Source organism: Euprymna scolopes, chromosome 32, assembly GCF_053919585.1.
Source record: "Euprymna scolopes isolate OS-2025 chromosome 32, ASM5391958v1, whole genome shotgun sequence".
In the NCBI taxonomy this organism is placed as follows: Eukaryota; Metazoa; Mollusca; class Cephalopoda; order Sepiida; family Sepiolidae; genus Euprymna; species Euprymna scolopes.
The window spans coordinates 99,445,772-99,464,196 of NC_136513.1; the positions used below are offsets into that span (position 1 = coordinate 99,445,772).

Genomic DNA, 18,425 nt, shown 5'->3' on the forward strand with positions numbered 1-18,425 from the left:
ATAGAGAGAGAGAGAGATATGTATATATATATATATATATATATATATACATGCAAACACAAAGATTTTCCCAAATCTCAGTATCCCGTATATAAAATTTCGAGTCTGTAGACTTAAAATTAACATATTGCGTAGGGAAGTGTACACACACAGACACACAGACACGTCCACTCGTACACACACACACACACACACAACTATATATATATATATATATGTGTGTGTGTGTGTGTGTGTGTGTGTGTGTGTGTGTGTGAAATACATTGAAGCAGATCATTTACTTTTATTGTGATTTTATATTATATACGTTTACATGAAATATCCACTCCAGTCGATGCTCATTATAGTTAACAATATAAAAATTCGTCATTTTCCAAAGTGAGCTTCCCATTTTTATCGCAGGTCAAAAATCATGAATAAGTAAGTATATTAACCACAATAATTAATCTTATTTAGCGTGTTCAGGATCGTTAGATTTCACCCACTTAAAAAACGCTTCACATATCCGGAAATGTCTCGTTCTTTTCCAGGTACATTTTCCCGCTTTCTTCATCATGAATGAATATAGATATTCGCAAGTTTGATCATCAAAACTCGGGCCTATTTCACTCTGCAAAAAGAGAAAAAAAGACACATTTTTTTCCAGTCGGCTCACATATAAGAAAACAATATCTCTCAGAATAACTAACAATGACAGCATAAATAATTAACCACTAATATAAAGAGTAAATACAAAATAATAATTGCGCATAGAGATTAAATTTAATCGACGCAATTAGAATAAATTAGCATTTAATACGTGTACAAACCTATTAGACATATTTATAAACTTTAAAATATTGAATAAAATCAATATATAATAACAATACAACAAAATCAGCTCTTTACTTATCCTGCCAGACAACGTAGAAAAACAACCGAACAAAACCTCTTCAAAAATTACTACTCTTACTGCAGATCACGAGATCAAGGATCTCGAGTAAAATCGCCGTTACGAGATCACTTGGGTCTATAATGCAAAATTCATCACCATCTCGACATCGATTGTCATGGGACCATTTCTCGCTGAAATAACACCCCGTTAGGGTATGTTCAATTGTTTGAACGTCAGCGATGCAAGGGGGAATGGACGTCTAGTACATAATCCTATTTGTGCATGTTGTCCCGTATTTTGAGAACGGGTTGAGTGCTATCAAATCTGTCCGGAGGAGTTCAGAGCCTGGAGATATTTCTCTGCCGCTACTGGAACTATACTGTTGATCTTCGTCCGATATGGCGTTATGGCGCTTTCCGTTGCTTTGATTTTCACGAATCTGATGCGGAATGATTTTGGACAGTTACTGACAGATGGCAAATGACCAAGCAATATGTTCAGTCAAATAATAAGAAAATAAATGACATGTGTGGTCTGTGATTGTTTTGATTCAAATGTCACTCGTAATTGCAAAAGCATTAAACACTAGTTTTTGTAGATGTGAAACCATATATATATATATATATGTATATATATATATATATATATGTGTGTGTGTGTGTGTGTGTGTACGTGTTCATATTCAAGTGGATCCTGTTGTTTCCTCATATGCGACTAATGAGGAGGCGTTATTACGTAATTATTTAACACGAATGAATAATGGAGGTTATTTATTATGTAGTTGTTACTATAATAATCTATAATGTGCATAGTTGTGATTATATTGCGAGAGAGGATAACTGAAACTGTATTGCATTCTTAGTAACGTGCGAACTGATGATTGAACTTCAAGGCGCTATTAGGGTTCAACTACTTGGGACTAGGTTGAGTCATTTTAAGGAAAATCATATTTTCTTAAAAAGTGAACCATAAAACTAATAATGTACATGTGGTTTTGAAAATCATAAATTATTGAAATCATCATTATTTATTATGGAAAATGTATTCAATTAAATATGGTAACATCTGCGATACTTACGATGCAATCACAACCGCGCCTGTATTTACTAGCCAACCCCCTTTTCTGGTCTGCTCTCAACCATTTATACGGATAAAATCGTATACATTCCACAGCATAAACTTTTCCATCTTTTATTTGACCTGCCAAAATATGTACGAGATGAGAAATTATAAAAGGCACGTATTTTCTATGAAGCGCAAACTTTATTACTTACCAAAAAGGAACTTGCATGTTTTATCTAATATCATGTACATTGCAATTCCTGGTAATTTATGCCTTCGGTTATTAATTTAAAATATTAACGTGCTTGCTTGATTAATTTAATTCTAAAATTATTACAGCATAATTCATATTTTCTGCATTATTCTGTCATTTTGGCGAAAAAAACAACTTTCTTTACTTACCAGAACTTTCGACCAAAAATATTATAACCTCACTCGAATAAACCATTATTTCGTTCGATAAACATAACGAGAAAAAGTTTAACATAAGTTTGATCAATATTGTATATCAAAGTGTAATTAATTTTAAAATAAGTTCCTTTGCAAACAGAATAATGTTTGAGAGATAAAACTTCGCTAATATAAAATATGACTTTTTTCTTCTCGCGTTCATTTGAAAACATATTTTATACCTGTGGATCCGTTTTCCTTAACTCCTCCTTGCAACTTTAAGAATGAGTCGTATATATTTATCTTTAATAACATTGATACATGTTCATTGGCAGCTATTAAAAAACTCGCTAAGAGAACCAATCTTGTATCAAAACGGTAAATGAGAAAAGAAATAATCACTAGCAAAGCATGGAGAGATAAAAACTACTGACATATGTATGAGCTGCAAGGCGTTTAATTTCCTGTTAGTCAGAACAACGTTCCATAATTATTAAATTAAAAGTTAATTAAACTTTTTAAAATGTTCCGTTTCTTGAATTAGTTATGATCAAACATGTAAAATAATCGAAAATTAATTTCTACATTCGATATTTCTTTCTAGAAACACGAAAATAATGTATCTTCGAAGACAATCTGTCCTGGATACGTTATTGTGATTATTTAAAATAGTTTCGGTGGTGAATGTAATTACCAATGATAATTAAATACGAAACTAAATCCACAAAAAAACGAATAAACTTTGTATTTCTGACTCGAATCATACAACATTTAAGTAATCTAATGGAAAATCATTTTTCAGTTTGGATAATAATAAACATTTTATGTCTGCTTCTACTTTATGGGGAGATAGATGTTAACAATCTAAAAAAATACTAACGATAAAATGAAGTAAAATTATGTTAGAATGTAGGATGGGTTTCGCATAATTATCGTAGAGTGATCAACTATTTGGAAACCTGGTAAAATTCAAAGACGTAATTATTTCAGAATTCGTTATTTCGTTGTAAATTATTGTGGATATTCGGAGTGCTCTTTCCGATGAAAATATGCATAAAAATTTAAACACATTATAATGCCCATTTAAGCACCTAATCCTATCCATTGACAGACAATATATATATATATATATATATATATATATATATATATATATATATATATATATATATATACAGGGTGTCCACAAAATCTGGCTACATTATGCAGCCACACTTTGTGGGCACCGTGTAGATTATGCAGCCACACTTTGTGGGCACCGTGTAGATTATATAGCCAGACTTTGTGGGTACCGTGTAGATTATGCAGTTAGACTTTGTGAGCACCGTGTAGATTATGCAACCAGACTTTGTTGGCACCGTTTAGATTATGCAGCCAGACTTTGTAGACACCGTGTAGATTATGCAGCCAGACTTTGTGGACACTGTGTAGATTATATATCCCGACTTTGTGGGCACCGTGTAGATTATGCAACCAGACTTTGTGGACACCATGTAGATTATGTATCCTGACTTTGTGGGCACCGTGTAGATTATGCAACCAGACTTTGTGGACACCATGTAGATTATGTATCCTGACTTTGTGGGCACCGTGTAGATTATGCAACCAGACTTTGTGGACACTGTGTAGATTATATAGACAGACTTTATAGACACCGAGTAGATTATCCAGCCAGACTTGTGGGCACCATGTAGGTTATGCAGCCAGACTTTGTGGACATCGTGTAGATTATGTATCCCGACTTTGTGGACACCGTGTAGATTATGCAGCCAGACTTTGTGGGCACCGTGTAGATTATGCAGCCAGACTTTGTGGACACTGTGTAGATTATGTAGTCAGACTTTGTAGACACCGTGTAGATTATGTAGCCAGATTTTGTGGACACCCTTTAAATAAATATATATATATATATATATATATTTATTAGAGAGAGAGGGGGAGAAAGAGAGAGGAAGAGACATTAATATGCATAAAAATCCCTAAAATATATATTCAAACAAATAATAAAGAAATAAATTAACTTTATATCATATTTTTAATTTTTTTCTGATTTTGATATTTCTACGTGAATTTTTAAAAAATATTTTCGAAGAGGAAAATAAATTGTATTTATTTGCTATTTACCGAAAACGACCATATCATTTTCCAATAGAATTTTGTGACTCAAATTTTTATAATCCAAATTCGTCGCCATCTTTACCCAGTCGCCTTGCTTAATCCTCTGCAACGGAAGTTTTCCCTGAAAAATAATTATTTTAAAAAGGAGAATTATATATTCCGAACTTATATTTAAAATTAAATTTAAAATTCGCTCATATTCTTAAGTAAAAATTATGACCATCTGATATGGAAAGACCTAGTTTAAATGATGCAAAGTATTATTGATTTTCTGACCTCTGCCTGGAATGATTTAATTTCCGAGCTGGTTGGATTTATTTCGTCTTTTCCTTTGACGGGTTATTTATATGCCCCGTCCTATATATGAATTATTGAATTGATTAACTCAAACAAACGAACCAACTAAAATGAAATAATTTATAATAAACGAATAATAGACGAGTATTTTGCCACATTCGTGTATGAGCCATTGCTGTTTTTCTGATCTGTTTAATATAGTTTATCACTTAACAGTTCTCATACTAATTATGTTTATCTCAATCATATCTCTGTAATGTTGCATCCTTGATATTGTTATCTATTTGGTCACACGATTGTGATCCGCTGAACTTAGTGCTCTCCAAACTTCGCAGCGTATATACCTATAACAAGAAGAAGGATGCTCCCTTGAGTTATAGTACCCAAACGACAGATACTTTTCTACTCTAAAAACACATTTTCTAAGAAACTCTCTCGTGGAATATCCTTGCTGTCTCGGTATTTCCTACTTCATCAATATGTAGAAATTTAAAATGTAGTGTAAACAAATATATTGTATCACAACATGTTATGTTGTTAAAAAAATTTAAAAAATTGACATGATTAAAACAATACTGATATAAAAGAAAAATGTAATTAAAAAAAAATCATTGAAAATTTTATATATATATATCGTTAATTGATAGAAGAAAGATAATGTTTTTAAATTGAAACAAAATGTACATTACAATAAATAAATCCAAGGTCCTTTTTATTCAATGCTTTTCTAACTTGTATCTGGTCTTTTTAAGATTCTATTTTAAAACTCTCCTTTTCTGTATTCCAGTTTGTATTTCTCCTCACACTACAACACATTTTTGCAACCCCCTCTTTGTATTATTACTGGTCTGAATATTCTCTTGTTTCAGTTTGTATTTCTCTTCACACTACAACACATTTTTGCAACCCCCTCTTTGTAATTTTACAGGTCTGAATATTCTCTCTGTTTCAGTTTGCATTTCTCCTCATACCAAAACTCATTTTTGCAACTCCCTCTTTGTAATACATGACTGAATAATGAGAAAATCTGATTTTTTTTAACAAAAAACTTTAAAATAACATTTTTAGATTATTTTTTTAAACTTCTTTCAGAATAGAAAATCTTTAAAATTTAATGAGGAACATATTTCATAAAGGTTACATTAAGAAATGTTCAATACATATCGAGAAAAAGACAGATGAAAATTTCAAAAGGATTGTATAACTGGTTACGGTCCATAGTAGTCCTCGCCAGCGAAAGTCTTTGTTATTCTTATTCTATTATTATTATTTAAAACATTTTGTTTCCTGCTCTTTCGCGGAGGACTAATATAAGCTAGCCACCCGCCGTTTTCTGCTCGGCCAATATGTTTTAATATAATTATTTAATTTATGCAGCTTGCGTATGTATTCTTATAGAATCAATCCTCTATATATCATTATATATTACTACAAATTATTTGCCCGGTTGACTTATTCGCAAAATATAGAAAAATAGAAAAATTAATTCTGATAATGTTGTCCATCATATTCAGTCTGTGTTTTTTTTTTTTTTAATTATAAGCTGATAATTGGACTTGATGATTAATGTCTTGGAAGTATGACTGTGAAATAATTCTTAGTTTTAAAATATCGAAAAATGATTTGCAACGACTAATAAGAAAAAAATAATTATAAAATTGTAAAGTACACCCGGTCTTGAACAAATGGTGTCTTGATCCGTAGTCGAATATTGTAATACTGAGCTACATCTTCAGATGACTAATAATCTTTTTTAAAGAGGAAATGATTTGCTGAGATTTTATTTTTTGCCTTGGCTGTTGAACGTAAAATATTCCTATATAGGAAGTCTTCTTTTTTATTTAAAAGAAAGAACGTTAATCTTGAAAGTCGGACACTTTTCGATTTACGATATTAATCCGAGGAATTTCTGCACAAAACATATCTAAGATCTAAGAACAGTGTCAGACATATAAACTTCCTTTGTCTGATAGTAGTAACAGATATGTTCAGGTTATCGGACCCTATGAAATAGGAACCTAAACGTACACACAGTTTCTTTCTTTATATATATATATATATATATATATATATATATATATATATATATATATATATATATATCTTATGTAATTATTCTAAAAGCAGGCAGTGAATTCAGAGGTCGGTGATAAGGTTTATATTTTTTAACGTGTTAAACGTATTTTTGTGAAGAACGTAAGATCAGTAATTATTGAAGTCTTTCGCGATTCATCTATACACACGTTAAGAGAATAAAATAAAAAGAAGCTTGTGTGTGAATTTTGATCATAAAATTATGGTGAATTCTTTACGCTTTTTATGCTCTAAGAGTGAAACTTTAATTTTCTAATGCTTATTAATTGATATAACTCGCCATATTAATCATAGAATACTTGCCTCAATGGCCTGTTTATTCTTTTAATAATAACGATGAAGTGACTAAATTAAGTCTGTATACATTTTGTTTGTATTGCACTTTTATTGATAGTATACATAATAAATTTATATACTTTATATAATATGTTAATTTTTGTAATTTTCATATTATTAAAGATCCCATTCTCTATTTATTATAGTACCCAAAATATATTAGTTATTTTAAAAGTTTTTAATTATCACGAGGGCATGCAGTAATAGCAGGTGACAACGGTACATGACCCACGTTTCTGAGCAGTACAAAAGGGTAGATTTCTTCAGTTTTTTTACTGCACATTTACTTATTTGCGCATCCGAATATATAAAAGATTTGGTCGTCTTAGATTTGTCTAGATCTAATTTGTTCTCAATTTTACCCGAAGACCAAATCATATTTATTCCATGAGTCCAAATCCGATATATATTAAGAGGTAGATAAAACATTAAGTGAGGGGTTTGTAGATTATATATATATATATATATATATATATATACTAGCTGTACCCGGCCACGTGTTGCTGTGGCTCAGTTTGTTAAAATGGAACACATGTGAAAGTAGAGAAAAGTTTGATTCTTTTTTTCAAGAGAATGTATAAATTATTTATTTTTTTAACAGATGTTAAGAAAATAAACAGAAAAATACTTCCATCATTAATTATGCAGAAAAATAAATAAAATGTTGATTTAGTGTTTCAATATGCTTATAAATTACGATAAAACTTGCTGAGTATCCACTGTTTTACGGTTGTTGTAAAAATGGAACGGAAACTTAAATTTCGTTTCGTTTTAATCTTTGTTAATTTTTTAATTGCGCCCCCCTCAAACGAATATAATCAAAACAGTAACATTCAACAATTGTACTTTATGTATATAAAACACAAAATATTTATTAAAAAAAAATAAAAAATAAAAAAGTTAATAACGAAAGGGAAATAATTCCATTTTTAAACGAAAAAGTCAGTTTGGTATACCTTTTTGTTATTTTTTACAGAAGTTCAGCTTACCATTCACATTGGAAATGTCGCCATTTATAGGTTGTCGGGAACGTTTACAATGAATAAACACTCCAATCTAGTAGATGTATCAGAATTTTTGTAGGAATTTTTTACACCCCTATCACGAAACTGCGAATAAAATATGAAAAAATCTCGTAATTTCTCTTTTAAAAATGGGTTGTTTATTTTCTTTATTGATTATACTTCCAAAATAAACTATTAAAGTTGTTATAAAAGTAATAGAAATATTTTTTTAAAAACAGTAATGAATTTTACGAACGCAATATTTTTCAATTTTTAAACTTTAAAAATCTATCAAAATTTTTCTATTGATTCTATTTATACGATATTTTCAGGGTCAATGTGAAATTTTATGCTCTTTCCAATAAACCGAATATAATATTTTAGACATACGTTTTTTAATTCACGCCCCCCATTTTCAAGTGTCTAGTAAAAAGTAAATAATTAATTTACACACCAAAGTTTTATATATCACAAATTGGAGATAAAAGGTCAATAAGTAATATATTCAAATTTAAAACAAAAAAGTAGTGTTTTTTAGAAATTTACCTGTAAAGTTCGAAGTTTGGAACCTTTTTTTTAAACCACGTTGTTTGTTTTTTCTTTTGTTTTTTTTATGAAACCTTGGTCCTTGCGTTTTTTATTTACTACTGAAAACCATAATTTTAGTAAAGGTATTTTTTGTTTAAACAAAATAAAACATTTTCACTAAGAGTTAAGTAAAAATAATTAGTTTATTATATTCTGCGATCAGTATTTGAAAAATACTGCAATTTTCATTAAAATTCGTTAATTTCCTGAGTTTTGGTGAATTTTTAAGTAGAGGGAGGAGTCAAAATGTGTATACACTTTGAGCGTCGGCATTCATTTTGTGTGTACCTATCAAGCGACCACGTGTGGTTAATTTAAATTTAATTTTAATCACATGGTTACATTATCAATAATCATGTAATTAAACTCATTGAAAATTTACCGATATTGTAAACACATTCTATTTACATTAAGCCTGTAGTGTTTTTTTTAGTGATGCAATGTTGTCAACTGAGATTTAAAAAAAACCCGTGAGATCAGGAGAATCCTACAATAAAAAAATTATAAATAGAGTATATTCAATATATAAAATGTTCCGTGTTTTCTCACTATATGTTTCTGGAATTATATTGAAGCGGTTAGCTCCCCAGAAGCCTTACACATTTTATCAGCTAGTTTTGCCTGTTTTTTTTTCAGAGAGGGTATTTTTTTGCAGGAAACAAATCATAAATTCAAACTTTTTATAATAAAAGTTAAATTGAAATATACTGCAAATTAAACATCACAATAATGGTGCAACATATTTTGAAATTAAAAAAATAAAAAACAAAAAAACTTTGTTTTAGCATAGCAAGTGAAAACTTTTTTTGGCCTTATATAATAAAGAAAAGATGTGTAAATTAAAAAATTTGGAAGATAAACAAATGAATTATGTTTTGTTTTTTTTGTTTTTTTTTTTACTTATCGAGTTAACAGAAAATGAAATCTTTCGTCAATTCGTGGCTGTGAAATGAATCGAACCGGAAGTTCAGTTTTATCAACAGAACAGATTCGCAGTAACTGTTAAAAAAATATATTTATTTTATTTAATATTTTAATAATTCACGACGTAAATTTATTTTAATCACATAAAAACATACCTCGACTCTAAAGATGGGTTGTCTGAAAATTTCAAATAAATTGGTAACGTAGAAATATAGTTTTATTCGTTTGTAACGAACCAAATTGACATTTATATATATATATATATATATATATATATATATATATATATCAGAGAGGAGGTAGCACTCTCTATATAGGGATGGCCCGTACACGCCTATATACGCCTACAAAACAAAACTATCCAAATCTCAACTAAAATCAACTTATAAGTTTCAAAAAGCACATATTCTTACAGAAAAGCGTCTTACGAATCCAGCGAGTGTCAGAACGTCGGTTAAAATGTCAAAAGAGAGCAAAAAAAAGGGTACAAAAATGACCAATTGTTCTTCTTTCTTCTTTCTTCTTCTGCTTTCTTCTTTCTGTTGAAACGATGTATCTCGGTGTACGAACGGTCTCTGACAACAGTTCAAGCATAAATCGACTGCTCTTTACACGGAGAAGTGCAGTGATCCATCGCTTTTTAGCTAACTCCATAATTAAATAAGATTACGTGTAATAACAAGTTTTAAACACTATATACCCAATGTAGACAGACCACTTCGAACACGGAACTTCTCTCAAAAGGGACAGCTCCAAATAATACACCGGATACTCACAGACGTTCCAGTTTGCCAGTGGCCTATATTTCTTGGACGCTGAATATTTGAGGTGAACGTTAAGGTTTTTTCTTTAAACAGTAACCCACCAGCGTTAATGAAACCACGAAATCTTTATCTCAGTTGATCCAAATTGTTATAAGAGTAACCTATCAGCAAGTACGACGTCAAAAAACAATGTTATAAAAACAAATAATTCTTCAGATTTTGGACTGTAAAATATGTACAAAATGTCAATGCTGTGACCAGGATTCGAACCTAGGTTAGCACGGCCACAACGTGGGGTCCTAACCTCTAGACGATCACGGCTAACACTGACGTCTGTCGCTCTTGGCAGAAAGGCACATGACTACTGTCAAACTATTGAAAAATAAGGAGGAAACTTGAAATTCTCACGCATGCGCAAAAATACACTATAGCAACCATTGTTAAATGCAGCTGAATCTCTTCGCTCGCTAAGAAAAGTAGATCAGACCAGTTCTTCTAAGAACTCACCAAACGCCAAAGGAAATAAGTTAAATTAACCGCAAAAGAAACTGCAAGAAAGTCATCTTCTAAGAACTCACTGGAAGCTGACCAAAAAGAATTAAAATCCAAGCCCTAGCCCCAAAAATAACTAGATATTGTGGCTACTATACGCAATCTACTAATAAAAACAAGTAAGTTTTCTAAAATAAACTACAATAAATTAACCAAGTAACCTCACATTGTCACTGATTAGGACTTCATATAAAGATAACAACTACACTATTGGTGTATATACCGTTCCACACTTTAACTATTGGTGACGGGGCAGTATCTCAATTCTACGAGAGTCGTCTTGCTATAAGATAAGTGATATTATAGTAAGATACACATAAGTGTTATATGTTTACATTTAATAAAAAATGCCAAAGTCAGCACGTAGTAAAAAAGTTCAGAGAAATATAGACTATGAAAAAAACAAAGTCAAGGTATTATCTGAGCAAAAAGAATATTAGCAGAAAAATGCTGAAATAATAAAAAGTAAGTATCATGTAAATCCTGAGGCAAGGAAGGCTGCCTCACGTGTTGACTCAAAGGCACGGTATAGCAGGGAATCTCAAGAACGGGTGAAGAGCGTATTGATCAATCCCCAGCCGTAAAAAAATAAATAAAAAATAGCAGCGAGGAGAAAAATAAAAAGAATTGACATAGTAGGCATTCAGGTGGAAAGAGAAAAAAAACTAAAAAAAAAACACTCATTTAGTCGTTGAAGCTGTGGTAATGTTGACTGGTTCATTACCAGTCTCTGCGTTTAAATAGTTCATTACACCACTCGAGCAGCCCCTCTATCTACAATCATACAACTAGTAATGATAATAATAATAATAATAATAATAATAATAATAATAATAATAATAATAATAATAATAATATTCTCCTAACAGACATCCTAACACTAACAACACTCATTATCCCCTCCAAAATAGTCCTCATACAGACATTGTCCCACCATTTGTTGAACACTATGAACAAACACCAAACCATTGAACTAATACAAATCAGAAAATTAATATTAATACCAGATCACGAGCTTTTAATAAAGTACATACATATATCGGCGCTACTTCAACATTTATTAAGAAAAGAATATCAAACCACATTTCTTCTGTTAACAACCATAATTCTAATAATAACTAAGAAACTTCTGTAACCACTTTAATTAAAAAACTGAACTCTAACAATACCCCCTTCTCAATCAAATGGACTATCATAAAAAAGTTAAGTCTTATACTCCAGGCTCTAAGTCATGTCCCTTCTGCACAACCGAAGCTATAACTATAAGTGTACCCCCTCAAAGTAACAATATAATAAATTCTAAAAATGAACTGATCTTTCTGTAAACATATGTCCAAATTTAATTATGGCAATTTTGAAATTACATAGTTATTACTTTTACCTTTTATATAGATACATATTTTATTTTCTTTAACTTTATCGTTTTTTCTACATACTTCTTAATACTTTATAATTTAATAATCCTTTATTTTAATTCTTTATTTCTTCTTTGCATGGCCGGTTTTTATCTGCATTTTCTGCTTTATTCTTTAAACTTTCCTATCTATCTAATATATCAATCTACCTACACGTTCATATCTTGTATGTATATTTACTTATATTTTACTATATGCATTTATTTACTTTCTTTCTGGCTTTTTCCTGAATTTGCAGATACCAGTCATCCTCTCCCCTTAAATACTTTTTATTTTTTATTTTATATTTTATATTTTATTTATTGTTTATTTATTATTTATTTTCTATTTCTTTAATAATTTATTTATTTTCCATTTAGTATCTTCTAACACCTCTTGCTGACATTCTTAAGTGATGACCTGTACATTTCAGTTGACCTATATTATTTTTCCCTATATATTGTTTTCGCGCCTTTTAACATTTCCTTTCTGGGTCATTTTGACATTTGTTTTTCTATTTTATATTTAATTCTATCAACATTTAATTTTTTTCTTCTCCTCTTCTTCTTCCCTGATAATTCTTATTTATATTTATGTCTCGGCAGTAGAGTGGAAAGCATATCTTATTTTTCTTTTATTAATATTATTGGAATTTTTTCCTTTTTCCCCTGTACACATTTTTGTGAAGTTTCTCAAGGATTTCTACCTTTGGATTATTTTGGACCATCTTCCAATTACGGGATTTCCTTGGATTTTACTTGTGCAAATGGAAATTCAGTTTACTTTCTTGAAGTTATATATCTGGATTTTACCGCCATTGGATTATTTATCTTCCACCGAACTATCAATTCACGTTTAATCACCTTTTTCTTCACCATATTCCCTCTGTTCACTTTTTTGTTATCAATAAGATCTTTGTCTTACTTGTTGTTTCATCAAATACTTTTGCATACAAAATCCGATCCCGCATTTTGCTAATCCCTACCCTCTGATGAGAAGGAAAGTATTTATTCGAAACTCCGCGTATTAATGACTATCCACTTATCTAGTGTTTCATTTTCAGATTAAATATGTTTTTAACTCTTTTTCAAAGTGTTTTAACATGTTTTATTAACTGTTTGCTTGTACTATAAGCTCTATATCCTATTTGGTGTTATCGAGCTTTTACATCTGGGTGAGATAACTTTATAAATATTAATTCTTTGATATTTATAATATACTTTAATTTTACCATCTTGGATCATTTTGGTAAATTTAATTGTAATTGTTTATTTTATATATATATATATATATATATATATATATATATATATGTGTGTGTGTGTGTGTGTGTGTGTGTGTGTGTTATTTTTATTTTTCAAACAATAAATGCGATTAATATTGCCTCCGCCCCGAAGTTCATTTTTCTTTTTTATTTACTTAGAAAGTCGCCGTTTAATTGTTTGGATGTATATAACATTTTTATTTATTTATTATTTTTTAAAACAGTAATCTACGTACACGCGTGTTCCGAGGTAATTACCTCTCGTCAGCGTAGCTCAACTGTTTCTAGGGACCGAACGTCGGACCATGTTTTCCACAGTTCGGTGCTTTAACCATTAGGCCAGGAACCCTAGATGACTTTACTGTTTATTTTTACCGCTAATAAATTTAGATTTGTTATTATTGTTTTTTCAAGCGATAGAGACGGTTAATATTGGCTCCGCCTCGAATCTCACTTTTCCTTTTTATTTACTTAGAAAATCGCCCTTTAATTTATATATATATATGTGTGTGTGTGTGTGTGTGTGTGTGTGTGTGTGTGTGTGTGTGAAATTAAATAACACATCTTCTAAAAAGTGTTTATTACATATACCGATTATGAGAAGAAATATGTAATAACAATTAACAGAAAGCAAAAGACGAATTGAAAACTCATTCCAGGAATTGTACAAATGCACAATGTTGTTTGTTATATCTTCTTGATTTACGGCTTGATGTTAAAAAGCATGATATCTTAAACATAAACTACACTCTCACCTCACAATTTGCATAATATATATTTTTCGCATGACAATGCAACACATCTCACCTTGTATACAGTTTTAACTCTCATTTCGTATGGACCTGTGTCAGGGATAACTGAGGGGCTGTCTGCATAAAACACTGCAAAAAAATAATATATTAGTGTAGTGTCTTATTCAAATGCCTTTGTAAGAAAGATATTACTGTCGGCGTTTCTTTATACTTTTCTTAGGCACAGGCTCTCAAAAAAGTAATTGAAGGGTTTAGAACTTTAATAGATCCTGTTTTCATGATGATATATTTCTGTAATTTAAATATAATCTGAATAGAACATTGGCATTTTTAAATGCAACATGTAAGCAATGCTTTTTTATGGAAAATATTGCTTTTTAAATGTTGCCAATTTTCAACTTCGAGTATTTATGCTCTTTCAAAACATCATTCATTACGGATTGCAGAATATCTGGATTTTTATTTAAATCCCTTATTTCGTTCCTGATCTTTTTCATCAATTATTGCAGGGTTTAGAGTTTGATAGCATAGACTCTTTTTCAAAAGATCCCCACAAGGAAAGGTCGAGCTTGAGGAACGTGGTTGCCATTTGCCATTTCCATAGCGAGAGATTGTCGCCAAAGCATTGCCTGAGTCGCTCCATTGTCACCCGCTGTATATGCCGCGCCTCATATTTTTGGAACTGTTATAATAGTCCGGTATCTCTCTCCAGTAACAGTGACAGTATTTACGTCTTGATCCTCCTCCGTTACTGCACACAATGCACTTTATAGGATACAACTGTCTTTGGTTAATTACGTTTGTATTTTCAGAGCCTAAAAATCCGTGATTTCTTTTTGTTAATGAATCAATTTAAATAAATAAATAATCAACTTCTGCAGAAAATTGGGATCATTTCGGATAAATTCTTGCATCTAAAGAGCATATTTGTATCCTTGTTTGAAAATCTTCAGGCTGCAAGTGTAAAACAATCTGCACTTTATAAGGAAGGGTTTTAAACCGTGCAGAATATCGTGTTAGTGAGATTAAACTTATCCCAATTCAACCTTTATATCAACAAGGCTCTTATCCTCATCTAGCATCAAGCTAAAATGCATCACCTACATAAAATCCATTGGCAAAATCCCTGGAAAAATGGTGGGATCCTTCTGTCGATCCAGTAGATATCTTACTTTTGATGCAATTCTCTACCTATATTAAAGCACAGCACGTCCAACGGTGGGGTACTGTGGCCACATCTTGGCAGGAGCTGCTAGAAAGACGTATCCTGGTTTTACAGAGTTGAAAATAGACTTTGTGGCCTAGTAGAGGATGCCTTTTTCTTTTCCCTGCAATATTTTTCTCACAGACGAGACGTTGAGAGTCTGTCTTTGATTTATCGTTATTTTTATAACAGGTCCTCGTCAAGAGAAACACTCGTATAGCTTAAAACACTATTAATAATTTGCCCCCAATATTTATCTGTGCCTAAGCCTAAACGTAGATTCCATAAACAAAACTTCTTTTTTGAAAATGCACACCTGTGGAACTCCCTTTCCGTTTACCGCGTGACTACAATATAGTAGTTTTCAAGTCTAAAGTAAACAAGTTCTTGATGGGCCGTTCTCCTTAAGTAATCACATTTACAAAATGTCCACTACTAATGATTACTACGATAGTGTCCTATGGACTAACGCACACTCTTTTTACCCTCATCCTCGAGTGGCCTCGACTGGATCCTTGGCCTTGATAAGTGGTGACTCCTATGTAAGAAAAAGCTCGAGGAAGATCAAGTACAGCTCCTTGCTCTTAAAATCAGCACGCAATGTTTCGAATTGTATTGTTACTTAGGTAATCTCTTACATGAAAATGTCATCGATAAGCTCTTTGAGTCAAAACAATAGACTCCTGATTTTGGTTAAGCAATGCTATCGATAGTGTAACATATATAGTGTAACATATATAGTGTAACATATATAGTGTAACATATCTATATTGTCTGTAAAATAGAGAAAACTAATCATGGTAAAATAGCAAATATTTACAACCCTTCAATGACTTTTTCGACATCTTATATTTTGGTTGATTTAAAGTTTTGGAAAAATATTAACCGCATAAGACAATAGCGAGATGAAGAAAAGTTATATACAACTGTTACATCAGCAAACAGAATTTAAATAAGTGCAGTTACAGATACATTAAAATGCACTTTATAAGGAAGGGTTTTAAACCGTGCAGAATATCGTGCAGTGAGATTTTATAATGTTGATACACCTGTCGTCGTCTCATTCAATTTTTTAAGGTATTTCGGTTTGTTTAGAGTGTCGATACGTGGAAAATATTAATCCTTTCAACTTTCGGATAGTGTGGATTGTTGAAATCGTAGCGTATATAATCATGAGAGAAAAAAGTAATATACAATTAAACCACCCATGAACGAATACACATAATACTCCGCCGTCACTCACTCTAACATTAATATTCAATTGTGTTCCTCGTAATTGTTTTTATTCAGTAACAACTATACCAGTATAGAAATGCACATTGTTCTTTTCAAATTGAAGCAAAAAGCAAAAAAAGACTATTTACACATAAATTTGAACATAAGCAGAAATATCATCTTTAATATAAATCTCACCTGTCTGTTTAAATGTATGTATGTATGTATGTTTGTATATTTCACAAAACATCTGTATCATATTTAAGCTCGATGTCTCGGACGACAGATATCGAAAATTTTCCAAAAACATTCATTCCTTCACCCTCAACTGGACAGTTTTCTACAAAACCGAATCAATTTTTGTGAGCCCTTTTTGCAAGCCAGCGTATCGGTTGGATTGATTATGCCTAATTTTAAAGGCCCGAACTTTCAATCGCGTCATAGATTAGGAGTAAAACATAAGGTTTTCTTTTACTTTCTTTTCCGCCATTGCGTCACGGGTTTGTGCCTGCCTACTACCAGATTTTTGCTGCACACACAACTCCAAACACCCGGGCAATGCCGGGCACATAGGCTAGTTTAAATGAAAGCGTAGCAAACGCGGAAAAATATAATAATTGAACAGACCAAGGGCGAGCTTTAAATTATATTTGAACATATTATTACTACTGAATCATAGCAGACCAACAAAAATACTATTCAGACTGAAGCCTGACAAACCAATAAAAATACAATTTATATTAGAGCTAGACAAAAACGAACGAAACATCTGATACAGGTGATTGCGTAAATTCGAAATAAGATGTATCTGGTAAATAAATTTTACTTCAAGTATAAACAAATTTATATGAGAAAGACAAGATGAAACTTGAAAAAGCGAGATAGATATATGAATGAGTCGTGTAGGTATTACTTACCAACTTCGCTGTTGCAGTATTGTGTCTGGAGATGGACGTTTTGACAGTTCGTAGAGACAAGTCCCATTACGAACATTTCGAGAATCAAACATCTAAAAAAGATATCTGTAAACATTATGCCGTTACGATATGAATTTTCTATATACATGAATAAACTGATTATTATTATTATTATTATTATTATTATTATTATTATTATTATTACGAAAAATAATTATGCTGTTATAGAATAATAAACTAATAGATATTTTATTTAAGCAGAAACACTGAACTCAGAGTGTTCGCTTCTCTTGTAAAATACCACGAATAATTTGATTGATATATTTAATGCGTTTTTATATTGATCTTTAGAAAAAATGTAAAATTATCACAGATTCGCGTTCGATTATAATTATTAAATGAAACTGAGTTGAATCGTTTCTTTCAATAATTTATATTCATAGATTGCACGATTCTTATTTGGCGTTTGAATTTCGATAAATGATTAATGACGTGGTTGGTCTGGACTTTTTTATTTCACACATCAAGATCAATAATCGTGAGAACATATCAGTACACGTTGTTTGTCCATATGTTATCTTTGAAAATATAAAGAATCGCCAAAACATATCAGCAAACATATGTTTTGATTTTCAATAAACGGACTAATATCTACGTATCTATAAAATTAAACGTG

General features: G+C 31.0%; 1 protein-coding gene across 1 annotated transcript; it reads right to left on the bottom strand.

Moving 5' to 3' along the window:
• Window positions 1–263: 263 nt before the first annotated feature.
• On the bottom strand, window positions 264–18,033 carry LOC145256530 (metalloproteinase inhibitor 1-like). The gene is made up of 5 exons (XM_080115556.1): window positions 17,750–18,033; window positions 14,469–14,542; window positions 4,451–4,565; window positions 1,953–2,074; window positions 264–610 (listed from the first exon to the last, which is right to left on the bottom strand). Exons 1-5 carry the CDS (start codon window positions 17,895–17,897, stop codon window positions 449–451), a joined length of 621 nt encoding a protein of 206 aa, XP_079971682.1. The 5' UTR covers window positions 17,898–18,033; the 3' UTR covers window positions 264–448.
• Between the last annotated feature and the right edge of the window lie 392 nt (window positions 18,034–18,425).

Excerpts from the sequence above, each read along its gene's own strand:
- LOC145256530 (XM_080115556.1), bottom strand. The coding sequence starts at position 17,897 with ATGTATATAGAAAATTCATATCGTAACGGCATAATGTTTACAGATATC. Across the intron at positions 2,075-4,450 it reads AAATGATATGGTCGTTTTCG|GTCAAATAAAAGATGGAAAA; the intron begins GTAAATAGCAAA and ends ATATTTTGGCAG. Across the intron at positions 611-1,952 it reads GGCGCGGTTGTGATTGCATC|AGTGAAATAGGCCCGAGTTT; the intron begins GTAAGTATCGCA and ends CTCTTTTTGCAG.